This window comes from Hemicordylus capensis, chromosome 4 (assembly GCF_027244095.1).
Source record: "Hemicordylus capensis ecotype Gifberg chromosome 4, rHemCap1.1.pri, whole genome shotgun sequence".
Taxonomy (NCBI): domain Eukaryota; kingdom Metazoa; phylum Chordata; class Lepidosauria; order Squamata; family Cordylidae; genus Hemicordylus; species Hemicordylus capensis.
The window spans coordinates 264,176,365-264,197,321 of NC_069660.1; the positions used below are offsets into that span (position 1 = coordinate 264,176,365).

The 20,957-nt window shown below is 46.6% G+C and overlaps 1 protein-coding gene across 2 annotated transcripts in view; it reads right to left on the reverse strand.

Annotated features, from left to right (window-relative positions):
• Positions 1-15,326, reverse strand: part of TTPA (alpha tocopherol transfer protein) — a 38,404-nt gene extending 23,078 nt beyond the window's left edge. For both annotated transcript variants that reach the window (XM_053248542.1, XM_053248541.1), the window contains exon 1: positions 14,946-15,326. In XM_053248542.1, the coding sequence (XP_053104517.1) occupies positions 14,946-15,146 (201 nt within the window). In that variant the 5' untranslated portion in view covers positions 15,147-15,326. The remainder of the gene's footprint in view (positions 1-14,945) is intronic.
• Positions 15,327-20,957: the final 5,631 nt, after the last annotated feature.

Sequence of the window (20,957 nt, forward strand, 5' to 3'; positions counted from 1 at the left end):
AATATGTTACTGTGAAGATCAAAAAAGCAAAATAAATTAATCAAGGTTTTGTTTTCATTGAAAAATACAGCAGTTTTACTTTAAAAGCCACTGAGATAGTTTTTGATTTCTACATTCTCTCTAACATTTAGCAATAGCACTTACATTTATATACCGCTCTATAGCCGGAGCTCTCTAAGCGGTTTACAATGATTTAGCATATTGCCCCCAACATTCTGGGTACTCATTTTACCGACCTCGGAAGGATGGAAGGCTGAGTCAACCTTGAGCCCCTGGTCAGGAATGAACTTATAACCTTCTGGTTACAGGGCGGCAGTTTTACCACTGCGCCACCAGGGGCTCCTTTATAAATTATAACATTTATAATTTATTATTTGTTTATTTATTCATTTATTCATTTAACACATTTCTATACCACCCAAAATGCAAGTTCTCTGGGTGGTTTACAAGAGAATAAAAACAACCAATAAAAAGATTAAAACCTTTCCACAATTAAAATTTAAAAGTTAAAACTATTAAAACACAGTTAAAACAATGTCTAATTAAAAGCCTGGGTGAAAAAATGCTTCTTGACTGCCCTTTTAAAAGTTGTAAGAGATGGGGAGGCTCTTATTTCAGCAGGCTGTGTGTTCCAAAGCCTCGGGGCACAATGGAGAAGGCCTGTCCCTGAGTAGCCACCAGACGGCCGGTGGCAACTGCAGACAAACCTCTCCAGATGATCTCAATGGGCAGTGGGGTTCATAGCAAAGAAGACGTTCTCTTAAATACCCAGGGCCCAAGCTGTTTAGGGCTTTATAGGTTATAACCAAAACCTTGTACTTTGCCTGGAAACTTATAGGCAGCCAGTGTAGATCTTTTAAGATAGGAGTGATATGGTCTCTCCAAGATGACCCAGAGACCAACCTGGCTGCTGCATTCTGGACTAACTGCGGTTTCCGGATTATGTACAAAGGCAGCCCCACATAGAGCGCACTGCAATAGTCAAGTCTGGAGGTGACCAGCAGATGTACTACTGTTCTGAGGTCATTTATCTCAAGAAATGGACACAGATGGCATATCAGTCGAAGCTGATAAAAGGCACCTCTGGCCACTGCCTCAACCTGGGACACTAGGGAGAGTTTTGTGTCCAGAAGCACCCCCAGACTGCATACCTGCTCCTTCTGGGGAAGTGCGACCCCATCCAAAACAGGCAGATCAAAATCATCTCCCGAGTTCCGAACCCGCACAATAAGTAGCTCCGTCTTATCTGGATTCAGTTTCAACTTGTTACCTCTCATCCAGCCCATCACTGCCTCCAGGCAGGCATTTAGGGAGGTTATGCTTTCTCCTGAAGATGTTGACACAGAGAAATAGATTTGGGTGTCATCAGCATACTGATAACACCCTGCACCAAATCTCCTGATGATCTCTCTCAGCAGTTTCATGTAGATGTTAAAGAACATCGGAGACAATACGGAGCCCTGAGGGACACCATACCGAAGTTCAGTTTTTGAAGAACAGTCCCCGAGAGACACTATCTGGAATCCGCCCAAGAGGTAAGTTTGGAGCCACTGCAAAGCAGTGCCTCCCACCCCCAACCCCCCCAGATGTTCCAGAAGGATACTATGGTCAATAGTATCAAAAGCCGCTGAGAGGTCCAAAAAGACCAAGAGAGTCACACTTCGTCTGTCAGTTCCCAGTTGGAGATCATCCATCAGGCAGAGAAGCATTTATGATCTCTACTAGGCCTTCCACATAAGAGGAGTCATTGGACACCTCCAATTCAGACACTGCAGTAATTGTGGGATCTAAATCCAAGTCGGCTCAAATATGAGAGATTTTATCCACAAAGAAACAATTAAACATGTCACAGCAGGTAATAGATAGTTCCAAATTCTGATTCAAGGGAAGAGGGGCACTCACTAGCACTCTCACGACCCTGGACAACTCCACTGGACGTGAACTTGTGGATGCAATGTGGGCTGAAAAGAATCACTTCTTTGCCGCCCGTATTGCCAGAGCATAGATCTTCAAATGTGTTCTATGTTGTAATCTGTTGGATTCAAGTCGGGTCTTCCTCCACTTGCACTCCTTCTACGTCGCCGCTTCAGCTCCCGTAGTTCTTCCTTATACCAAGGGGCAATTTTGAAGTGGGCCGGAGAGGACGCTTTCGTGCGATCATGTCTACTACCCTGGTGAGCTTGCTGTTCCAGTTCTCCATGAGGGCATCAACAGGATCACCGGCAGCGCCAACACTAAATCCCTCCAAGGCTTCTTAGAACCCTATTGGATCCAATAACCTTCTCGGACAGTCCATTCTAATGGGTCCCTCACCCTTGCAGAGGTGGGGTGTGACTGTGTGTCCAGCCTTGACCAGATGGTGGTCTATGCATGACAATGGGGAAATCACAGGAGTCCCCACCCACGGAACACCACTTGGATCAGAGTGAAAGACCAGATCAAGCGTGTGACCTGCAATGTGCGCTGGTCCCGAGACCCTTTGGGATAGGCCCATAGTTGCCATGGCCACTATGAACTCCTGAGTCACCCCAGACAAATTGGTCCCAAAGTGAACACTGAAGTCCCCCAGCACCACAAGCCTGGGAGACTCCAATGCCAAACCCGAGACCAAATCTGTCAGCTCAGTTAGGGACTCCATTGGGCAGTGGGGCGATCGGTACACCAAGAGAAGTCCCAGTCTATCCCTGGTTCCCAAACTTAGGCATACACTTTCAATATGGTCAGACATTCCACAGGGATCCTGGTCAGAGAAAGGTTATTCTTATAGACGACAGCCACTCCATCTCCCCACCCACGTCTCCACACCTGCTCCTCAACAGAGTACCCTCGAGGAAGAAGCTGGGAACAGACTGGGCCACTAGCCTCCCCCAACCAAGTCTTTGTAATACATTCTAGGTCTGCCCCTTTATCCAGAATCAAATCATGGATGGTTTCTGACTTATTCTGGACAGATCTGGCATTACAGAGGAGCAAGGTGAGAGTTTCTGGGAGGTTGGCACTGCTCTCCAAGGTCAAAGAGCTGGCAGGGCAACCGGAAGGGGTAACAGCTAATAGTTGTTGATAGTTTATCTTTGATAGATAGCCTTAGGGTGCGTAAATGTCAGAAATCAATGTAGCATTTTCCTTTCAATTTTGTTTTTAACCTTTCCAAAACAATAATTTGCATATTTCTTTTAATTGTGGACTTTCCCTTTGCAATCAATGTTAAATCTGCACAATTCTATCCATGCACTCCATAACAGTTGACACAGTTTACCATTTAGACATGTCATAAGTCCTGGGACAGAATCATGAAGTTAGCAGGGCTCTGGGATCATGAAAAGGCCAAATTTACCTTCTCCTTAAAAATTTTTAACAAGATGTTAAGGCAATAATTATACCAGCACAGTGACAAAAACAGTAGAAAAGTAGAAACATTTTAATGGCCAAAAACATTGAGGCTATTCACACAATGGGAGAAAATCAGGCTTGCCAAGGCTAGCCTGATTTCTCCCATTGTGAGAACCACCGGGCTCAGCTGCGAGCCCAGTGGTACTTCAGCAGGCCACCCACTTAATTAGCCCTGCTCTTAAACCAGGTTTGCGGAGCAAGTGCTCCGGGTTTGTGGAGTTTGCAGAGCAAGTGCTCTGCAAACCCAGTTTTTCTAATCGTGTGTTGCCGTGCTGCGGCAACTCACAAGTAGACCCCCAACTTGGAGGCTCAAAAGCACCCTCCCGGCTCGGGGGTCTCTCGAGCACGCCCTGTGCACTCACGCAGGGCATGCTGGAACATCCAGGGGCTGCACAGCCCCCAATCCCCCCAGCCCCCGCTGGCTCCGTAATGGAGCTGGCAGTCATGTGGGCAACTGGTTCGGCCGCCCGGAGCAGACTGACTGCTTGTGTGTGGGGAAAGCGAGCGAAGCCCTTGATCGTGAGACCCGCCTCATTGAACAGTCAGCACAAGATCAGGGTTTCCCAACTTGCAGTCTGCCAGATGTTGCTGAACGACAACTTCCTTCATCCCCAGCCCAATGCTAACCCTGATCTAGATAAACAGGCAAGAGTGTGTACCTTTTTAAATAAGGTACTTTGTGTGTGTGTGAAAAAAGAAAAATACCAAAAGGTAAACAAGAATTTCTATCAACTCGTACAAATTTCAGCTGCAAATGGCACAAAAAACCTTTGCAACCCCAAGACAGGATTTCTCAGGTCATGACTTGCTTAGCAAGCGTGAGGTTGCCAGTTTGAATCCCTGCTGGTATGTTTCCCAGACTATGTTTCCCAGACTATGTTTCCCAGACTATGTTTCCCAGACTATGGGAAACACTTCTATCAGGCAGCGGCGATACAGGAAGATGCTGAAAGGCATCATCTCATACTGCACGGGAGGAGGCAATAGTAAACGCCTCCTGTATTCTATTAAAGAAAACCACAGGGCTCTGTGATCGCCCAGAGTCAACACCAACCCGATGGCACACTTTACCTATAGTAGACATGCAGCTCACTGTGTTTTTAAAGAGGCATGTTTAATTCCCAAAGTGCTCCCCCACTACACACACACAACTTTTAAACTAAAAGCACCTGCAGGGGTTGGGGGACAGATTCACATTAGAACTGTGGTGCATGGGGGAAAGAGTTAATCTTTTCTCCCAGGAGCTGTTTACTCACCAAAAATCTGCCTCCTCAAACTACTATTTGCCTGAGGACAAATAGCAGGTGTGTGGGGTGTGTGGGTGTGTTATTTTCAGTGGCAAAGCAGGGCTGAGAGAAGAGTCCTTCTTCTGCATATGCTGTGATCTTGATCTGAATTCCCCCACCTCACCCCTTTTTTTAATTTTAAAAAGAGGCACTTCCAAAATTATGCATGCCTCGTACTTGTTTAAAACTCCATTTGGAAAGAGCTGAACATTTATTTAGAGCAGGATATAAATGTCAAAATAAATAAAATAAATTCTTAGGGTCAAACTAGACATGCAGTTAATTGTGATTTGCTACATGTCTAGTTTGACCCCAAGAACTTATTTGGTGTTCATGCCCAGCACTTTCTAATGGGATTTTAATGCTTACATTTCCTATGTAAAAGTAAAAGCATGTTGATATTGGACATTAATATAGTATTTTCACTTGGAATTAACACTGATTATCTTTTATGAAGGTGCATGAACTGAAGGGATAGCACCTAACTGAAGTATAGGCATTGATTCTGGCATGGATCTTTTTTATAAAAGGAATATCATTTAAAGTTTTTCTTCTCTATATAATTTTCTTTGCAAAATGCCATCCAGCATCTAGGTAGTGAATGACCATGAATCCAAACTGTAACTGCTCAGAGGTTGTCATCTTCTGCATTACTGGGATGAACTTTCCACCTAGTTCGCAGACAAAACTGCATGCACTGAATTTTGCTTTACAGTGGAAAACACAGATTTGCACTGACTGTATGAGTTGTGGGCATTTGCAATAAGGAAGCCATTATGGACACATTACTCAAAGCAGCAGTGTCAGCTAGTCAATGCTAAATAGATAATTTATAATTTTAGTGGTTCCTGTGCTTCTCATCTGAAACTCCCATTTCAGTCAGCTTGAAACAGACTTCCAACAGGAATTACTTGTGGGGGCTGGGGGTGAGGGAGAATCAAGCCTTCAACATCTGTTTGCATTCAGCAAGCTTAGTAGTGAATTCTTACCCTGCCCTTTACTTGAGATTGTAAGTGTGTAATTATTAAATACATTATAGCTTTTCATCATTATTTCCCTCTGTCCAATAAGATAAAATAAATGGATTTAAATGGAGGAAGGCCTAATACTGTGGCCTAATGTTCAGTACAGATAATCACAGAAGCCAGCATAGAGTAGTGGTTAGAGTGTTGGACTAGGACTGGGAAGACCCGAGTTCGAATCCCCATTCAACCATGAAACTCTCCGGTCATGTATCTCTCAGCCTAACCTACCTCACAGAGTTGTTGTGAGGATAAAAATAACCATGTACACCACTCTGAGATCCTCAGAGGAAGAGCGGGACGTAAGTGTAAAAATAAATAAAAATGAAAATATCATTTCCTTATATTTATGCTGCACTGAGCTCCTTAATCAAGAGCTCTGCATCACACTGGGCCAACATTGACTACATATTGCTGGAATCCCACAACTGTATATCTTGCTTAGAATGGTCACCCTTCCTCGTTTGCCTTGTCTTTGGGGCCTGCATGGAAAAGCCTCAATATGCTTTTCCACACACAAAGACTGTATGCATACAAATAGCAGGGACTGACAATATGTGCCCGTTTTGGAAGGGCGGTATAGAAATCAAATAAATAAATAAATAAATAAATAAATGTGCCTCTTTACCATTTCTCTCACAAGAGCACACTCAAACATTTAAGATGGAAGGCTGGTTTCCTCCCCACACCACACAGATGAATTTCTGAACCAGACAAAAAATACATCTAGTTTAGTACCATGGCAAAAATGGACAATTGGAAATCTACAGCAAACTCACCAGTGGGGTATAAGGTTATTGCTATTTCTGTTGGCATAGCAACTCTTGGTATCTGGTTATTAAAACTATAGAAGTTCATAGGAACATAGGAAGCTACCATATACTGAGTCAGACCCCTGGTCCATCTAGCTCAGTATTGTCTTCACAGACTGACAGCGGCTTCTCCAAGGTTGCAGGCAAGAATCTCTCTCAGCCCTATCTAGGTAAAACATTCAGGGAAACCCACTCACATTTCTTAAAAGAGTGTGTGGTAGCCAAAACAGTGTGGCAGGGAGTAAGCAAGCTGTTAGAGTGGCCTGATTTGGAAAAACAGACTTGGGAAGAACTAACCTCGGGTTTGAGCGATAGAAGCTCCTTTCGAGGTCCCAAAAAGAAACCTTCAAGGAAACGGGACGGAACGGGTGCCCTCATACTAGGGAATTGGAACGTTCCCCTTCTCGTAATCAGGTTAGTAAACCTGTATGTCATTTATGCAATGCTCCTGCATAGGAACAGGGAGGGAAGACGCGACCAAGAGGTTCACACAGATGAGACAGTAAATCTCTTCTGGAAAAGTTTGTATGGTTATGTGCAAAAAGACAAGAGTATCTCTTCTAAACAGCAATGGGACAAATTGTGGAAATGGACGTCGGACGTAACCAGCCCCCCCACGATTACCTGATGTGCCTTGAAATCCCCCACCCCTGAGTTACAGTACTACTTGCATATACTCCATAACCTTGTGGGTTTCCAAATCCTTGTGTGTAAATCTTTGTAGATATATCATGTACAAACAACCACTTTGTATATAATTGTGCTTTGGCAACGTACTGTATGCTTTGGTAGTTTGTTGGTTCAATAAAAAAATCTTGTCCTATAAATAAATAAATAAATCTTGTCCTATCTTGGAGAAGCCAGGGAGGGAACTTGAAACCTTCTGCTCTTCCCAGATCGGCTCCATCCCCTGAGTTCCATTTAACTAAACTGGCCAAGTTCCAGGGGTGTACCAAGGTTAGCGTGGGCCTGGAGGCGAGATTTTAAAATGGGCCCCTCGCTGCTTTCCTCTCCTTCTCCTGGCCCCATGTCTCTGCTAACTATCCCAGCTACAGTTACAAGGTGTAAATAGCAGCAGAACCAACTAATACAACAGTATCAATGAAGAACTTTAATAATTGCACATATCCCAACTCAAGTCCTTGAGCTTCATATCTTGCAAGTTCCAGCTATCTGAAGGCACCAACTGCATTATAGCTGTTCTGTCAGGAGGGTGGGTTGCAGTTATTGTTTGCATGGCAAACATGCCCCTAAAGCATTGTTTGGTAATCAAGCAATAAATGAATAAGGCCATTCCACTATTTTCACTTCCCTCCACTATGTAGTGGTTAGAGTGCTGGACTAGGACCGGGGAGACCCGAGTTCAAATCTCCATTCAGCCATGAAACTAGCTGGGTGACTCTGGGCCAGTCACTTCTCTCTCAGTTCATACTCTCTCTACTTCACAGGGTTGTTGTGAAAGAGAAACACAAGTATGTAGTACACCACTCTGGGCTCCTTGGAGGAAGAGCGGGATATAAATGTAGTAATAAAATAAAATAAAATAAAATAAAATAAAATAAAATAAAATAAAATAAAATAAAATAATAATAATAATATATGTACCTGTTTGAGATTATACTTCATGTACCCAATGATGTGGACTGTATTCCATGCAAACTTGTGCTATAACCTATGTGTTAGTCTTTAAGGTGTGTCACAAGACTCTTCATTGTTTCAGGAGAATAAAGAGGTCCTGGCAAAAATAGCAAACAGATGAAACCTGGAATAAAGCTAATGTGGTCAGGAAATTCTCATCCAGCCAAGCCTTATTGAATCATGCAGGGGAATTAATTAATTCTCAGCCTTTGCTTCCTATCTGTAAAAGGGTGCAACACTAACCATAGACTGTAGACACATTGCAGCTCTAACTACATGAAGTCTGAAGATTTATCCCTACTGTTACTACCCTTAACAAACTCCCTAGCCCTGGTACCCTTCCTACCATCCCTCTGTTCTCCAGGCTCAACCCTTGCTCCGCTCTGCCTGCTATTTTTCTCTTCTTGCCACTTAGTCAAGCAACGTCCTCAAATCAACCTCCTCTCTCACCAATCCATGGCACCCTTCGTACCAAATTCCTCCCTCCTTTGCTCCCTCTGCAATGGCCCACTTCTCTCTTTCTACTCTTAAAATAACCAAGTTCTCAGGAATGTTGCAACATATCCTTTGCTTTTTTGGCGTAACACCCTTTCCAGTTAAAATACTAATAATTATGTAGTAGGGCTGGGAGAGGCCTCTGCCTAATTTATTATCAGCATTGAAAACTAAATAAACCTCCTTGTATAGAGGCAGTATACCTTGGAAAGCCAGACACTACAGACAAACACCAGGGCGGGCTATTACTTTTGTGCCCAGCTTTTAAGTTCCACAGAAGCAACCAGCCAGCACTGTAGGAAACTGAGTGTTGGGTCACAAAGACTGTTCATCCGTACCAACAGTTTTCTTGTTATGATTCATTTTTTCTTAAAGGGTCTGGAGGTAGAGTTTTGCCTGCATCATACCCCTTTAAAGTGGGTGCACTCCCCTTAATTCCAGACCTGGCAGGGAGGGGGGGATAGCCATGGTGAGGGAAGGAAAGCACTTTGCACATCCATGGATCAGATGTAATATTTTCTTTACATATCACGTTCATGGGAACAAGCCCATTGGATTGCTCTTCTCCAGGGCTTAACATGTCCACCCTCCCCCTGCCCCAATCTCTGATGCAGGAAAACACTTGCAGAGGAGGAAGCGACCAAGGTATTCTTAGCTCAATTAAGATTACTCATGGCTCAAATTACAGTGATTGCAATTAAAATAATTTTACTCCTGTGACACCCCCCTTCTCCCACCCCACTGCCCCATATTTACTTCCTCCAAGAGTCCTGTTTGCTCCTACCAATCCTACATGGGATAAGGATTTCTGGAGAGTTTTCTCTTGCAACTTCAGAGTTTGCTAATAGCTACTAATGATGCCGGAGGGGAAGAGTGGCTTGAGCAGTGGAGTGTGGAGACTAGGACGTAATAGCCCGCCACAGCAGCAGTCCTACCCTGCTTGCTCTGGAGCTGATCCTTGTCTCCTCCAAGTCCTTCGTTTAAGGGTTTTTGTTAGTCTTTTTTGCAATGCCACTGGCCGGGTCAGCTGACCTCGCCGCTGCCTAGCTTCCCATACATACCTCCCTGCTGCTCATGGCGTACACGAAGCAGGCAAGTGGCTGCTGCCCTTGCCAGAACAGGAAAGAGGATGCACAGGCACAGCTGCTCAGGTCTTGCCTTGAAGGCAAGGGAAGTCCCCCCCCCCATCACCGCCCACCCAGGTGACTGGCTGCAATCAGGTGGCCACTGCAGCCACAGGGGACAGGTGTGCATGACTTGTCTCTGGGGGGCAGTGGGCCGGGAGACAACTGTCTCCCCTTGCCTAATGGATGGTACGCCCCTGTGGCCAACAGCCATAAATACCACCAATGCTCAATGTTTGGGGACTGGTTTGGACAATATCTTACCAGCCCATGCAATTAGAGAGAGGATATGCAGGGAGCGCATCCATCAGGACATCTTCCATGGACATTCTGTCCCTTTATCACTTGGGGGAGGCTGTATCTGAATGGCCGCTCTGTGATTGAGCCAGTCCCCGGCACGGTCAAAAATGAGGAGCAGGAGGAGAGGGCAGGAGGACAGGTCCGAGAGAAATGTTGGATACTAATATGTGTTACTCTAATATGGCATAGACCCACTTTTTGTGCTGAAAGACTCCCTGAGGAATGGCTTGGTACAAATTGTTTATTTTCATAGACATAAAATCAGCTGACAAGGAAAACAATTCACTGGAAGGTGTCCAGTTATTACCATGGGCCATTTTCAGTCTGCAAGAGTATGCAGCAGTAAATAAAAGAGCTTGGAACACTGCCTCATTGAATTCATCTTAAAAATAGGCATGCCATCCTACTGAGAGAAACAACATTTGTTGCTATAGGGAGGATATGCCAGCAATATTACAGTTACCAAGAGTGTAACTCATAGCTTCAATGATGAAGAACTGGGATTCTGTAACAGTAACAGACAGTTGTTATTTGGTGCCTAAGTCCATGGCCAGCCCTTTTGTTAAATTATTAGAAACAAACAATACTCAGGCTTCTTGTCAAAGTCAGGGACCTTCCAAAGAGCAGAACACTCCTTGGCTACCCTGTAACTGCTGGAAGATGGTCACCAACAGCAGAGCACTGCTTTATCCTGTGCAGTTATGAGATGCTGTGAGAATAGCACCTGTAGTACAGGGGTGGGCTAACTTGGTCCTCCAGCTGTTTTTGGATTACAACTCCCAACATCCCCAGCAACAAATTATTGTAGATGTGGAAGATGGGATTGTAGTTCAACAACAGCTGGAGGACCAAGTTTGTCCACCCCTGCTGTAGAGTGTGTGTGTGTGTGTGTGTGCGCGCGCGCGTGCACGCCTGCGTCCCATCTGCAAGCCCTCCCACCCACCAGTTGAGCTATCTGTGGCCTTAGCTGCTCAAGAGGAAGAGTAAATCATCAAATGCTGGAGAACATCAATACAGTGTTATGAGATAAAAAAATTTAAAACGTGATTAAGGAGCAAGAGAAGCTGTGTGCAGGTCACAGGACACAATGAAGTGAGGAGCTCTGAATTTCACACATTGATTCAAAATAAAGGTGTTCTCTTGTGTTTCTCTATTTTATAATAACACAATGCACAGTTGTAAAGCATCGGAAATATGTATGTTGTCTTCCCAGATTACATTAACGTTGCTGTTTTCCCCCCATATGTGTAATTTCTCAAGTATACAGAGTAAAGCCGCTGGACAATGGATGTGATAGTCATAACAGATTTTCTATCACATCTATTGCAACAAAAATGCTAATGCCCATTGAGGAGGTCCAGTGAGGAGCTGAAGTCCAGTGAGCAGTTGAGGTCCAGTGAGGAGTTAGACTGGAGACCAAATGTATTGCTTTGTTTGCATACACACATCAGTATGAATGAAATACATTCTGAATAATACTGGCAAGTTTGCCTTTTAATTTAATAGCAGGTATTCTCTGCATCCATCAAATAACTGCAGCTGCACAACGATGCACATCGCTTGTAGTAAGGTCTGTTACAAGAGACATGGGATTTCCACTACTCCACTTCAGTTCCCCCTCTCTTGTATCATCTGGCTAAACACAACACCTTGTGACCAGCATTGTGCTGTGCACTGCCATGACCTCCCATCTACAGCAGCAGTCAATGGCATGAGGCAGAGATAGGGCAACAAACAGCACAATGACACCGAGTTACTTGTTTGTTTGTTTGTTCAATTTTTATACTGCCTTTCATAAAACATCTTAAGGCAGTTTACAGAAGTTAAAATACAATAAAACTCCATTTAAAAATCGTACATTTAAAACCTTAAAATCAGTTAAACAATAAAAACCATAAAACACCAAAAATTAAATAAAACTAGCTGGGCTGCGCACAGAGCATCTGCGCCTCTGCGGGCCTGCCTGGCCTGCTTCTTCCCCCTGCCTGGCCGTGGTTTCTGGCCGGCTTTCAAGCCGGCCCATCTCCTTCTCCTGCCCACCGCCTGTTCCCGGTGGCCGGCCCAGCCCGCTGCCTCCTCATCCCAGAAGCCATTTTCTCCCGGTCCTTGTTGCTAATCTGGCAGCTGCTCACGAACTATCGCGAGAGCTGCCACACATGGGATAAGGAGCGGGTACGCCTAGGAAAAATAAATATATAGATTGTAATGCACTGCATTACGAGGAAGAAAGGGGGAAGAGGCATAGGGTGGTAGTAGCCCCATGTTATTTATAATGTCTAGTTGGATCCTTATCTGTCTTGGTTCTTTGAATTCAATAAGGAGTTCTGTGGTATCTTAAAGACTAACAAAATTTATTATAGCATAAATTTTCATGGCCTGCAGTCCATGTCATCAGATGAACGTAGACTTGTAATCCAGAAAAGCTTTTGCTAGAATAAACGAGTTAGCCTTCAAGGACTCATTGAATTCTTTGTTGTTTTTGTTGCAACATACTAAAGTGGCACTCCCTTTCTTTCATTGCAAGAGATCAGAGGTACTGCAAGTATTAGTATCTTATTTAATCTCTGCTTCAAAAGATTTAATTAATTGTGAGTGACTGCTCACAGTTTATATATGTTTGTTTCCCTCTGTAGTGCACCTTACCACATTGAGAAAGGCAATGCCATGACAACACACACACACAAAAGCTAGAAAGAATTAAGCAAAATGGACAGACCACCACATAGTAAGGTTTGCCCCCTAAAAAGTATCCTGAAATAAAGACATGTGATTATTTCAGGATCCAGACTGATATATGGAAGTAGATTGGGATCTCCTGGTAGATCTTTTGTGTATTTGCATAGAGTGGTGAGGCTTCCAGACTCCCAACTGGCTAACAATAGCATTAGCAAACATGAATTTCCTCCCTCTATAAATTAAAACAAAACAAAACAGGGGCAAGGAGTAGGTTTTTGTGTGAAAGGTTTGTCAGCTGTTTGGCTACTAAAACAAATTCCTGACCAAATTCCTTTGGTCAGAGGCAATTTCCAAGTGTATGTCTACTCCACTGAGCCACTGTTTGCACTTGGCTCTGATTAGTTGATCTCAGAGTTCTAGTAATAAAAATAAGGTGGATTCACTCCTATAATATATTACACATAATATGACATTGTGGTCCAAAGTACCTAAGAACATAAGAACAGATCTGCTGGATCAGGTCCAAGGCCTATCTAGACCAGCATCCTATTTATCTATCTATCTATCTACATTTATATCCCGCTCTTCCTCCGAGGAGTTCAGAGCGGTGTACATGGTTCTTTTTATCCTCACAACAACCCTGTGAGGTAGGTTAGGCTTAGAGATACATGACTGGCCCAGAGTCACCCAGTGAGTTTCATGGTTGAATGGGGATTCGAACTTGGGTCTTCTCAGTCCTAGTCCAACACTCTAACCACTACACTATGCTGTCACACAGTGGCCCACCAGATGCCTCTGGGAAGATCACATATAGGCTGAAAGTAGATGCAGCAGTCTATAGTTAAGAAAGTGTGATCATGCTTAGCACTGTAATTCTGTGCTTCCTTGTTTCTGGAATGTATTATGTGGCCATATACTTTAAATGCAAGAAAGATAGGGCAAAATAACCAAGTCAGCATGCTTTATATGATGTATTTGTTTGTACTATTTGATGTTGTACATAACATCACGTATTTGATGCTGTACATACATTTTGTCTTTAGATAATGTCAGACTTAATATTTTTGTGGTAACATGGAACCTTTCAGCCTTTATGTATTTTTAACCATGCAGATTTTGACTATTAGCATTGTCCATTTTTCAGAAGACCAATCTGCAGTGAGAGATTAACAAATATTCTATGGATTGTAATTACATCAAACATAATAGGCACTACACATGTCAAACTATGACTGATTAATTTCATGATACTGTGGGCATGCCTGCCTCCATCATTCATATCCAGGGCAGTGATGGGGTGGAGGGCGGAATGCAGCTACTGTTCAGAGAGGCTGCTCTTAACTCAGGCAGAGTGTGCGTGTGGGAAAGGGGGCAAATTTCGCTGCTCTCCCGACCACTTGTAAGTGCTCTTTGGCTTCTAAAAATATGTCCCTGTGGGTCACGTAGCACTTTGGACATGTTTATGGAAGGCAAAGAGCATTTACAGAGGCAGAGGAGGAGAGCAGAGAATATTGTTCTCCCTGTGCATGTGCTCCGCAACTCAGCAACTCCAGCTGAATTAAAAGAAGCTTTTCTGTGTGGAGACACACAGCTCCACTGTGGCAAGTACTTTATGAGGACTGCGCCATACGGAACTTTGGAATCCGTAGGAAAGAGATTCCCTCTGTTCTCTCTCTCCCTCTCTTCTTCTTTTGAGACACAATCACTGTCCTCCCACTGGGGCAGAATATGGCACTGCGGAGGAACTCCGCCAAGGCTGAGGAAGTTCCGCGGCGTCTCATCCGTGGTTACTAGGAGGACTCCCTGTGTCAACTACCTGTTGCATTAAGTTAGGGCTGACATACTTGTTTTTATTTTATTTTCCCCAGTACCACGCACGGCAGATCAGGATCGATCACCGATCATGAAGCTGTGTGAGAGAGCGCAGCTTTAACCCTTTGCTCTTGCAGCCGTCCCAGTCCAAGATGCCTCCCTCGCCTCTTGGCTACTATTCGCCCCGGGAGAGAAACTCCCATAGGCGCCAACCCTCCCCGCCCCACTCGGGAGTCCAGAATAGTTTTTAGGCAAGCTAAAGCAACAGCATCGTCAGCAAGGCGAGCCCGTGGACTCCCAGTCCCCACCCGCTGCGCTTCAGCTTGGAGGCTCCGCCGCTCGCCCGGGGCCAGAAGGATGCCCTTAGACCGACGGGCGCGCGCCGCGTACCTTCCACGCCAAATCGTGGTCGAAGTCTCGAGCTCGCAAGAAGCGGACCAGGAAGGCGTCGGACAGGGCGAGGGGCCAGGGCTGCAGCTTCTCCTGCTCAGCTTTGCTCCGGAGTTCGGACACGGCAGCTTTCACCAGGGGCGAGTCGTCCGGCAGCCCGTTAAAGTTCTGCAGCGGGGCGCGCGGCTCCTCTTGACTCATCGCGTCGCTGCCGCGGGTCCCAGTGAAGAAGAGAACCTGACCCGGCGAGGCTGGATAAGGGCAGAGAAGCTGGGGCTCCTCCCGCTCCCGCGTTACACAATCCACATGAAAAGAGAAGCAACTGGAACAGCCAGACTAGCTGCCCCGCTCGCTGCCAAAAACACTCTTCGGCCAAAGTTGTCCCACACCTCCCCATGACAAGCAACCCGTAAGCCGCCTGGCCAGGAAACAAAAGCCCGCCTGCACCTTGCCCCAGCCACACTGCCTTCGCTCCTCCCATACCTGCCCTGAAGGGACAGGGCGGCGGAGTCTCTCTCGCGCTGGACATAATGAGGGAAGCATTGTGGGTAAGCGGGGGGGGGGGACACCCTCCAGCCAAAGCCCTGTACCCTGTGAGAATTCCATTGGCTGCCGAGCGCACGGGGTTCTGCGGAAGGCCATCTCCTAGGATACATCTGGCAACTGCGTAAATGACCCCTGTGGACTGAACCACGGGTTCCCCTGCATGGGGTGTGAAGGTAGAAACTATATTCAAGGTCGGTAAGGGAAGAGTTCAGGAACATAGGAAGCTGCCTTATGCCAAGTCAGACCATTGGTCCATCTAGCACAGTGTTGCCTACGCTGACTGGCAACAGCTTTTCTAAGGTTAGAGGCGGAGTCTCAGCCCTCTCTTGGAGATGTCTGGGAGAGAACTTAGAACTTTCTGCATGCAAGCATGCAGATGCTCTTCCCAGAGCCATCCTATCCCCTAAAGGGAATATCCTGCGGTGCTCACACATGTAGTCTCTCATTCAAATGCAAACCAGGGCAGTCCCTGCTTAGCAAAGGGGGCAATTCATACTTGCTACCATAAGACTGGCTCTCCTCTCAAAGGAAGAGGTCATTCACACAGTCAAAAACTGTGTCCTACCCGGGCTTGGGAGCTGTGTGGGCTCCCAGTCTTAAGTTGTGTGGAAGCAAGGTGAGAGGAAAACCTGGGTAGCTTTTCCTCCTACCTTGCTTCCACACAGCCAAAAATTGGGAGCACAAACAGCTCCCAAACCTGGGTAGAAGCAAAGGTGCTCTAACCCCCGGACCTTGGGGCCCTGGTCCATGGACTCCAAGGTCGGGGGGCCCTCCAAATGGTGGGGGGGCTCCTGCAACCACCCCACGCTTGCAGGAGCACCCCACTGTGCCAAACCTCAGTTGTTTTTTAACTTCCGCCAATGTGCAGTTGAAGGTTGGCTGCCCGGGGGGGCGGGGGGTGAGCCAAGATGTCCTTCTCCCCCCACTGGTGCCAGCGGCCATAGCAATGCTAGGCCTGTCCGTTCGGCCCAGCATCTCTTCTAACTGTGAGGTGCGCCTGCCAGGGGCTCAGCAAGGTTGGAGTGGGCCCAGAGACAAGATTTTAAAATGGCCCTCCCTCACTGAAGCTCAGCTCATGAAGTAAAGAAATCTTAAATGAGGCTGAATAGTGGTAACAAAAAGCATATATATATATATATATATATATATATATATATATATATATACACACACGTATATATATCCTATATAATAAAAGGCTAGGGTACCTGCGTCCGTGTCTCCGGCGGGTGTTCTGCGCATGCGTGGCGCGCGCGTGCGCAGAACACGGCGAAAGGGAAGCGGAGCGGGTGGCGGCCGCCATGTTGGACGCGTCGGGGCGGTTGGAGCCGGGAAGGCCATGGTGGCCGCGCGGGGACGGTGATGGCGGCAGCTCCTGAGGGCCAGGCAAGGCCAGCGGGAGAAGCAGCAGCAGCCGGAGCCGCGCTGCGGGCCGGGCCGAGTTTGGAGCGGCTGAGGGTCGCCGGTAGGCTGTGAGAGGAGAGGCCGGGCCGGGCGCCATGGTGGCGGCGGCTCCTGAGGGCCAGCCGAGGCTGGCGTGGCGCAGGCCGAGGAGAGCCAGGCCGGGCGTAATAGCAGCAGCAGCAGCGCCATGGTGGACGCGCGGGGACGGTGGTGGCGGCGGCTCCTGAGGGCCAGGTGAGGCCGGCGGGAGAAGCAGCAGCAGCCGGAGACGCGCCGCGGGCTGGGCCAAGCTTGGAGCGGCTGAGGGTTGCCAGGAAGCCGCGAGAGGAGAGGCCAGGCCGGGCGCCATGAGCCAGGGCAGTGGGAGCAGCGGCGGCGGGGAGCCGGAGGCCAAGGCCCTCCACACCAACAGGCTCTACCGGTGAGGGCGTGGGGCCAGGATGCCGCCAGGAGGGGAGCGTCCCCCCCTCTGCCGGCCTATGGGGTGCCCCACACAAGGGACAGGCCCCACTCCCCCTTCCTCTGCCCCCCCCACTGGGGTGGGTGGGGGCCAAGGCAACTGCCCTGCAACCCGCCCACAATGTCGGGGGTTCGGGTGAGGAAGCTCTCTCCAAGGCCAGTGGGGGGGCTGCTGGGGGAGGTTAAGAGAGACCAGGGCGGGAGGGAGAGTGAGGGGGGAAACAGCCGGCCCCAAGGAGCGCACAACTCTTCTAGCGCCCGTTAATGGAACGGGCTTAATGACATATATATATATATATATATATATATATATATATATATATATACACACACACACACACACACACACACACACATATATATATATATATATATATATATATATATATATATATAAACCTATGTGCCACAATGTTTAATGGTACTAGAGAAAGACATGCTGTTCTGGTAGCTCCAGGTCTTAACACTCACATCAGTTTTGGAGGATGAATACAACTGAAGGAAGCCCGGGCAGGTGCGTGGCTGGAGGAGTCAGTCATGTGACTTGCCTCTGGGGGACCCCCAAGGCAGTGGGCCCCCAGACAACTGTCTCCCCTTGCCCTATTATAGTTACGCCCCTGGCGCCTGCACAGTTGAAAGAGATCATCGCAAGCCTATGACGACACGGGGAGTGTGACACCATCCAGAACCGGCAGATCAAAATTGTCTCCCAAGTTCCAACTCCACACAATAAGTACCTCTGTCTTATCTGGATTAAAGTGGTGCAGTGGGAAAATGCTTGACTAACAAGTAGAAGGTTACCGGTTCAAATCCCCGCTGGTACTATATAGGGCAGTAGAAATATAGGAAGATGCTGAAAGGCATCATCTCATACTGCACGGGAGATGGCAATGGTGAACCCCTCCTGTATTCTACCAAAGAAATCCACAGGGCTCTGTGGGCGCAAGGAGTCGAAATCGACTTGATAGCACACTTTGTTATAAGAACATAAGAACAGCCCTGCTGGCTCAGGCCCAAGGCCCATCTAGCCCAGCATCTTGTTTCACACAGTGAGTGGCCCACCAGATGCTGCTGGAAGCCTACAGCAGGAGTTGAGGGCATACCCTCTCTCCTGCTGTTACTCCCCTGCAACTAGAGTTACAAGGGAGCTTTTAGGGAGCTCATGCCTTATTTATTTATTTATTTATTTGAATGATTTCTATACCGCCCTTCCAAAAATGGCTTAGTGAGATTTACAAAGAGAAATTACAAATAAATAAGATGGATCCCTGTCCCCAAAGGGCTCACAATCTAAAAAGAAACATAAGGTAGATACTAGCAACAATCACTAGAGCTAGGGCCAATTACTCTCCCCCTGCTAAATAAAGAGAATCACCACATTAAAAGATGCCTCTTTACCAAGTTAGCAGGGGTTATGACGTGGATGATGATGTTGATATGGAGAAATAGATTTGGGTGTCATCAGCATATTGATAACACTCTGCACCAAATCTCCTGATGATCTCTCCCAGCGGTTTCACGTAGATGTTAAGCAACAGCAGAGACAATATGGAGCCCTGAGGGACACCATAGGAAAGTTCAGATTTGGAAGAACAGTCTCCAAGAGACACCATCTGGAATCTGCCGGTAAGGTAGGAGCGGAACCAGTGAAAAGTAGTGCCTCCCACCCCCAATCCCCTCAGACGTTCCAGAAGGACGTTCCAGAAGGTCAATAGTATCAAAAGCCGCTTAGAGATCCAAAAGAACTATCAGAGTCAAACTCCCTCTGTCATTTCCCAATTTGAGATCATCCATCAGGTCGACCAAGGCAGTCTCCACCCCATCGCCTGTCTGAAAGCCAGTTTGAAATGGGTCTAGATAATCTGTTTCCTCCAAGACTGCCTGAAGCTAGGAGGCCACCACCTTCTCAATCACCTTGCCCAGCCATGGAAGGTTGGAGACAGGCCTGTGTGTTGCTTAACTCTGATCCAAGGCAAGCTTCTTCAGGAGTGGGCTAATGATTGCCTCCTTAAGACAAGGAGGCATCCTGCCCTCCCTCAGAGAAGCATTTATAATCTCTGCCAGGCCCTCTACAAAAGCCTCCCTGTCAGACAGTATAAGCCATGTCGGACAAGGATCAAGAGGGCAGGTGGTAGGCCGCACCATTCCAAGCAACTTGTCCACATCTTCAGGAGTCACAAACTGGAACTGATCCAGCGTCATCCCATAAGAGGAGCTGCTGGACACGTCCACATCAAACACTTTAACAAGAAATGGGGTCCCCCAGGGATCTGCACTGAGACTAGTGCTTTTTAATTTATTCATAAATGATCTAGAAGTTGGGGTAAGCAGCGAGGTGGCCAAATTTTCAGATGATACCAAACTCTTTTGGGTAGTGAAATCCAAAACAGATTGTGAGGAGCTCCAATAGGATCTCTCAAAACTGGGAGAGTGGGCGACAAAGTGGCAAATGTGGTTCAGTGTTGGCAAGTGTAAAGTGATGCACATTGGGACAAAAAACCCCAACTTTAAGTATACGCTGATGGGATCTGAGCTGTCAGTGACTGACCAGGAGAGGGATCTTGGGGTCATGGTGGACAGCTCGTTGAAAGTGTCGACTCAATGTGCGACAGCTGCGAAAAAGGCCAATTCCATGCTAAGGATCATTAGGAAGGGGACTGAAAATAAAATGGCTAATATTATAATGCCCTTATACAAAACTGTGGTGCAACCACACCTGGAGTACTGCGTACAATTCTGGTCACCATATCTAAAAAAGGACATTGTAGAACTGGAAAAGGTGCAGAAGAGGGCAACCAAGATGATCAGGGGCCTACAGCACCTTTCTTATAAGGCAAGGACACAACACCTGGGGCTTTTTTGTTTAGAAAATGATGACTGTGGCGAGACATGATACAGGTCTATAAAATCAGGCGTGATGTGGAGAAAGTAGATAGAGAGAAATTCTTCTCCCTCTCCCATAACACTAGAACCAGTAGTCATCCCATGAAATTGATTGCCAGGAAATCTAGGGCCAACAAACGGAAGTACTTTTTCACACAATGCATAATCCACTTGTGGAGTTCTCGGCCACAAGATGTGGTGACAGCCAACAACCTGGATGGCTTTAAGAAGGGTTTGGCTAACTTCATGGAGGAGAGGTCTATCAACGGCTACTAGTCGGAGGGCTGTGGGCCACCTCCAGCCAGCCTCAAAGGCAGAATGCCTCTGAGTACCAATTGCAATGGAGTAAAAGCAGGAATGGAGAGCGAGCATGCCCTCAACTCCTGTGGCTTCCAGCAGCATCCAGTGGGCCACTGTGTGAAACAGGATGCTGGACTAGATGGGCCTTGGGCCTGATCCAGTAGGGCTGTTCTTATGTTCTCCCCCCACTTTCTTTTTAGATGCTTTTATTAGTGTTATATATAGAAACAGAAAGGTTACATCTCTGAGAATCCAACAAAACGAGTTAACATACAAGGTCTTATCCATCAGAACCAAGACATAAGAAAAATACAGTAGTATTAATAGAAAATCTTTAACTAGGTATCAGATGCTATCAATAAAAGAATCTTGAACCCTAACCCTAGAAAAAAACAAAAGACAAAAAAACCTGCCCCCACC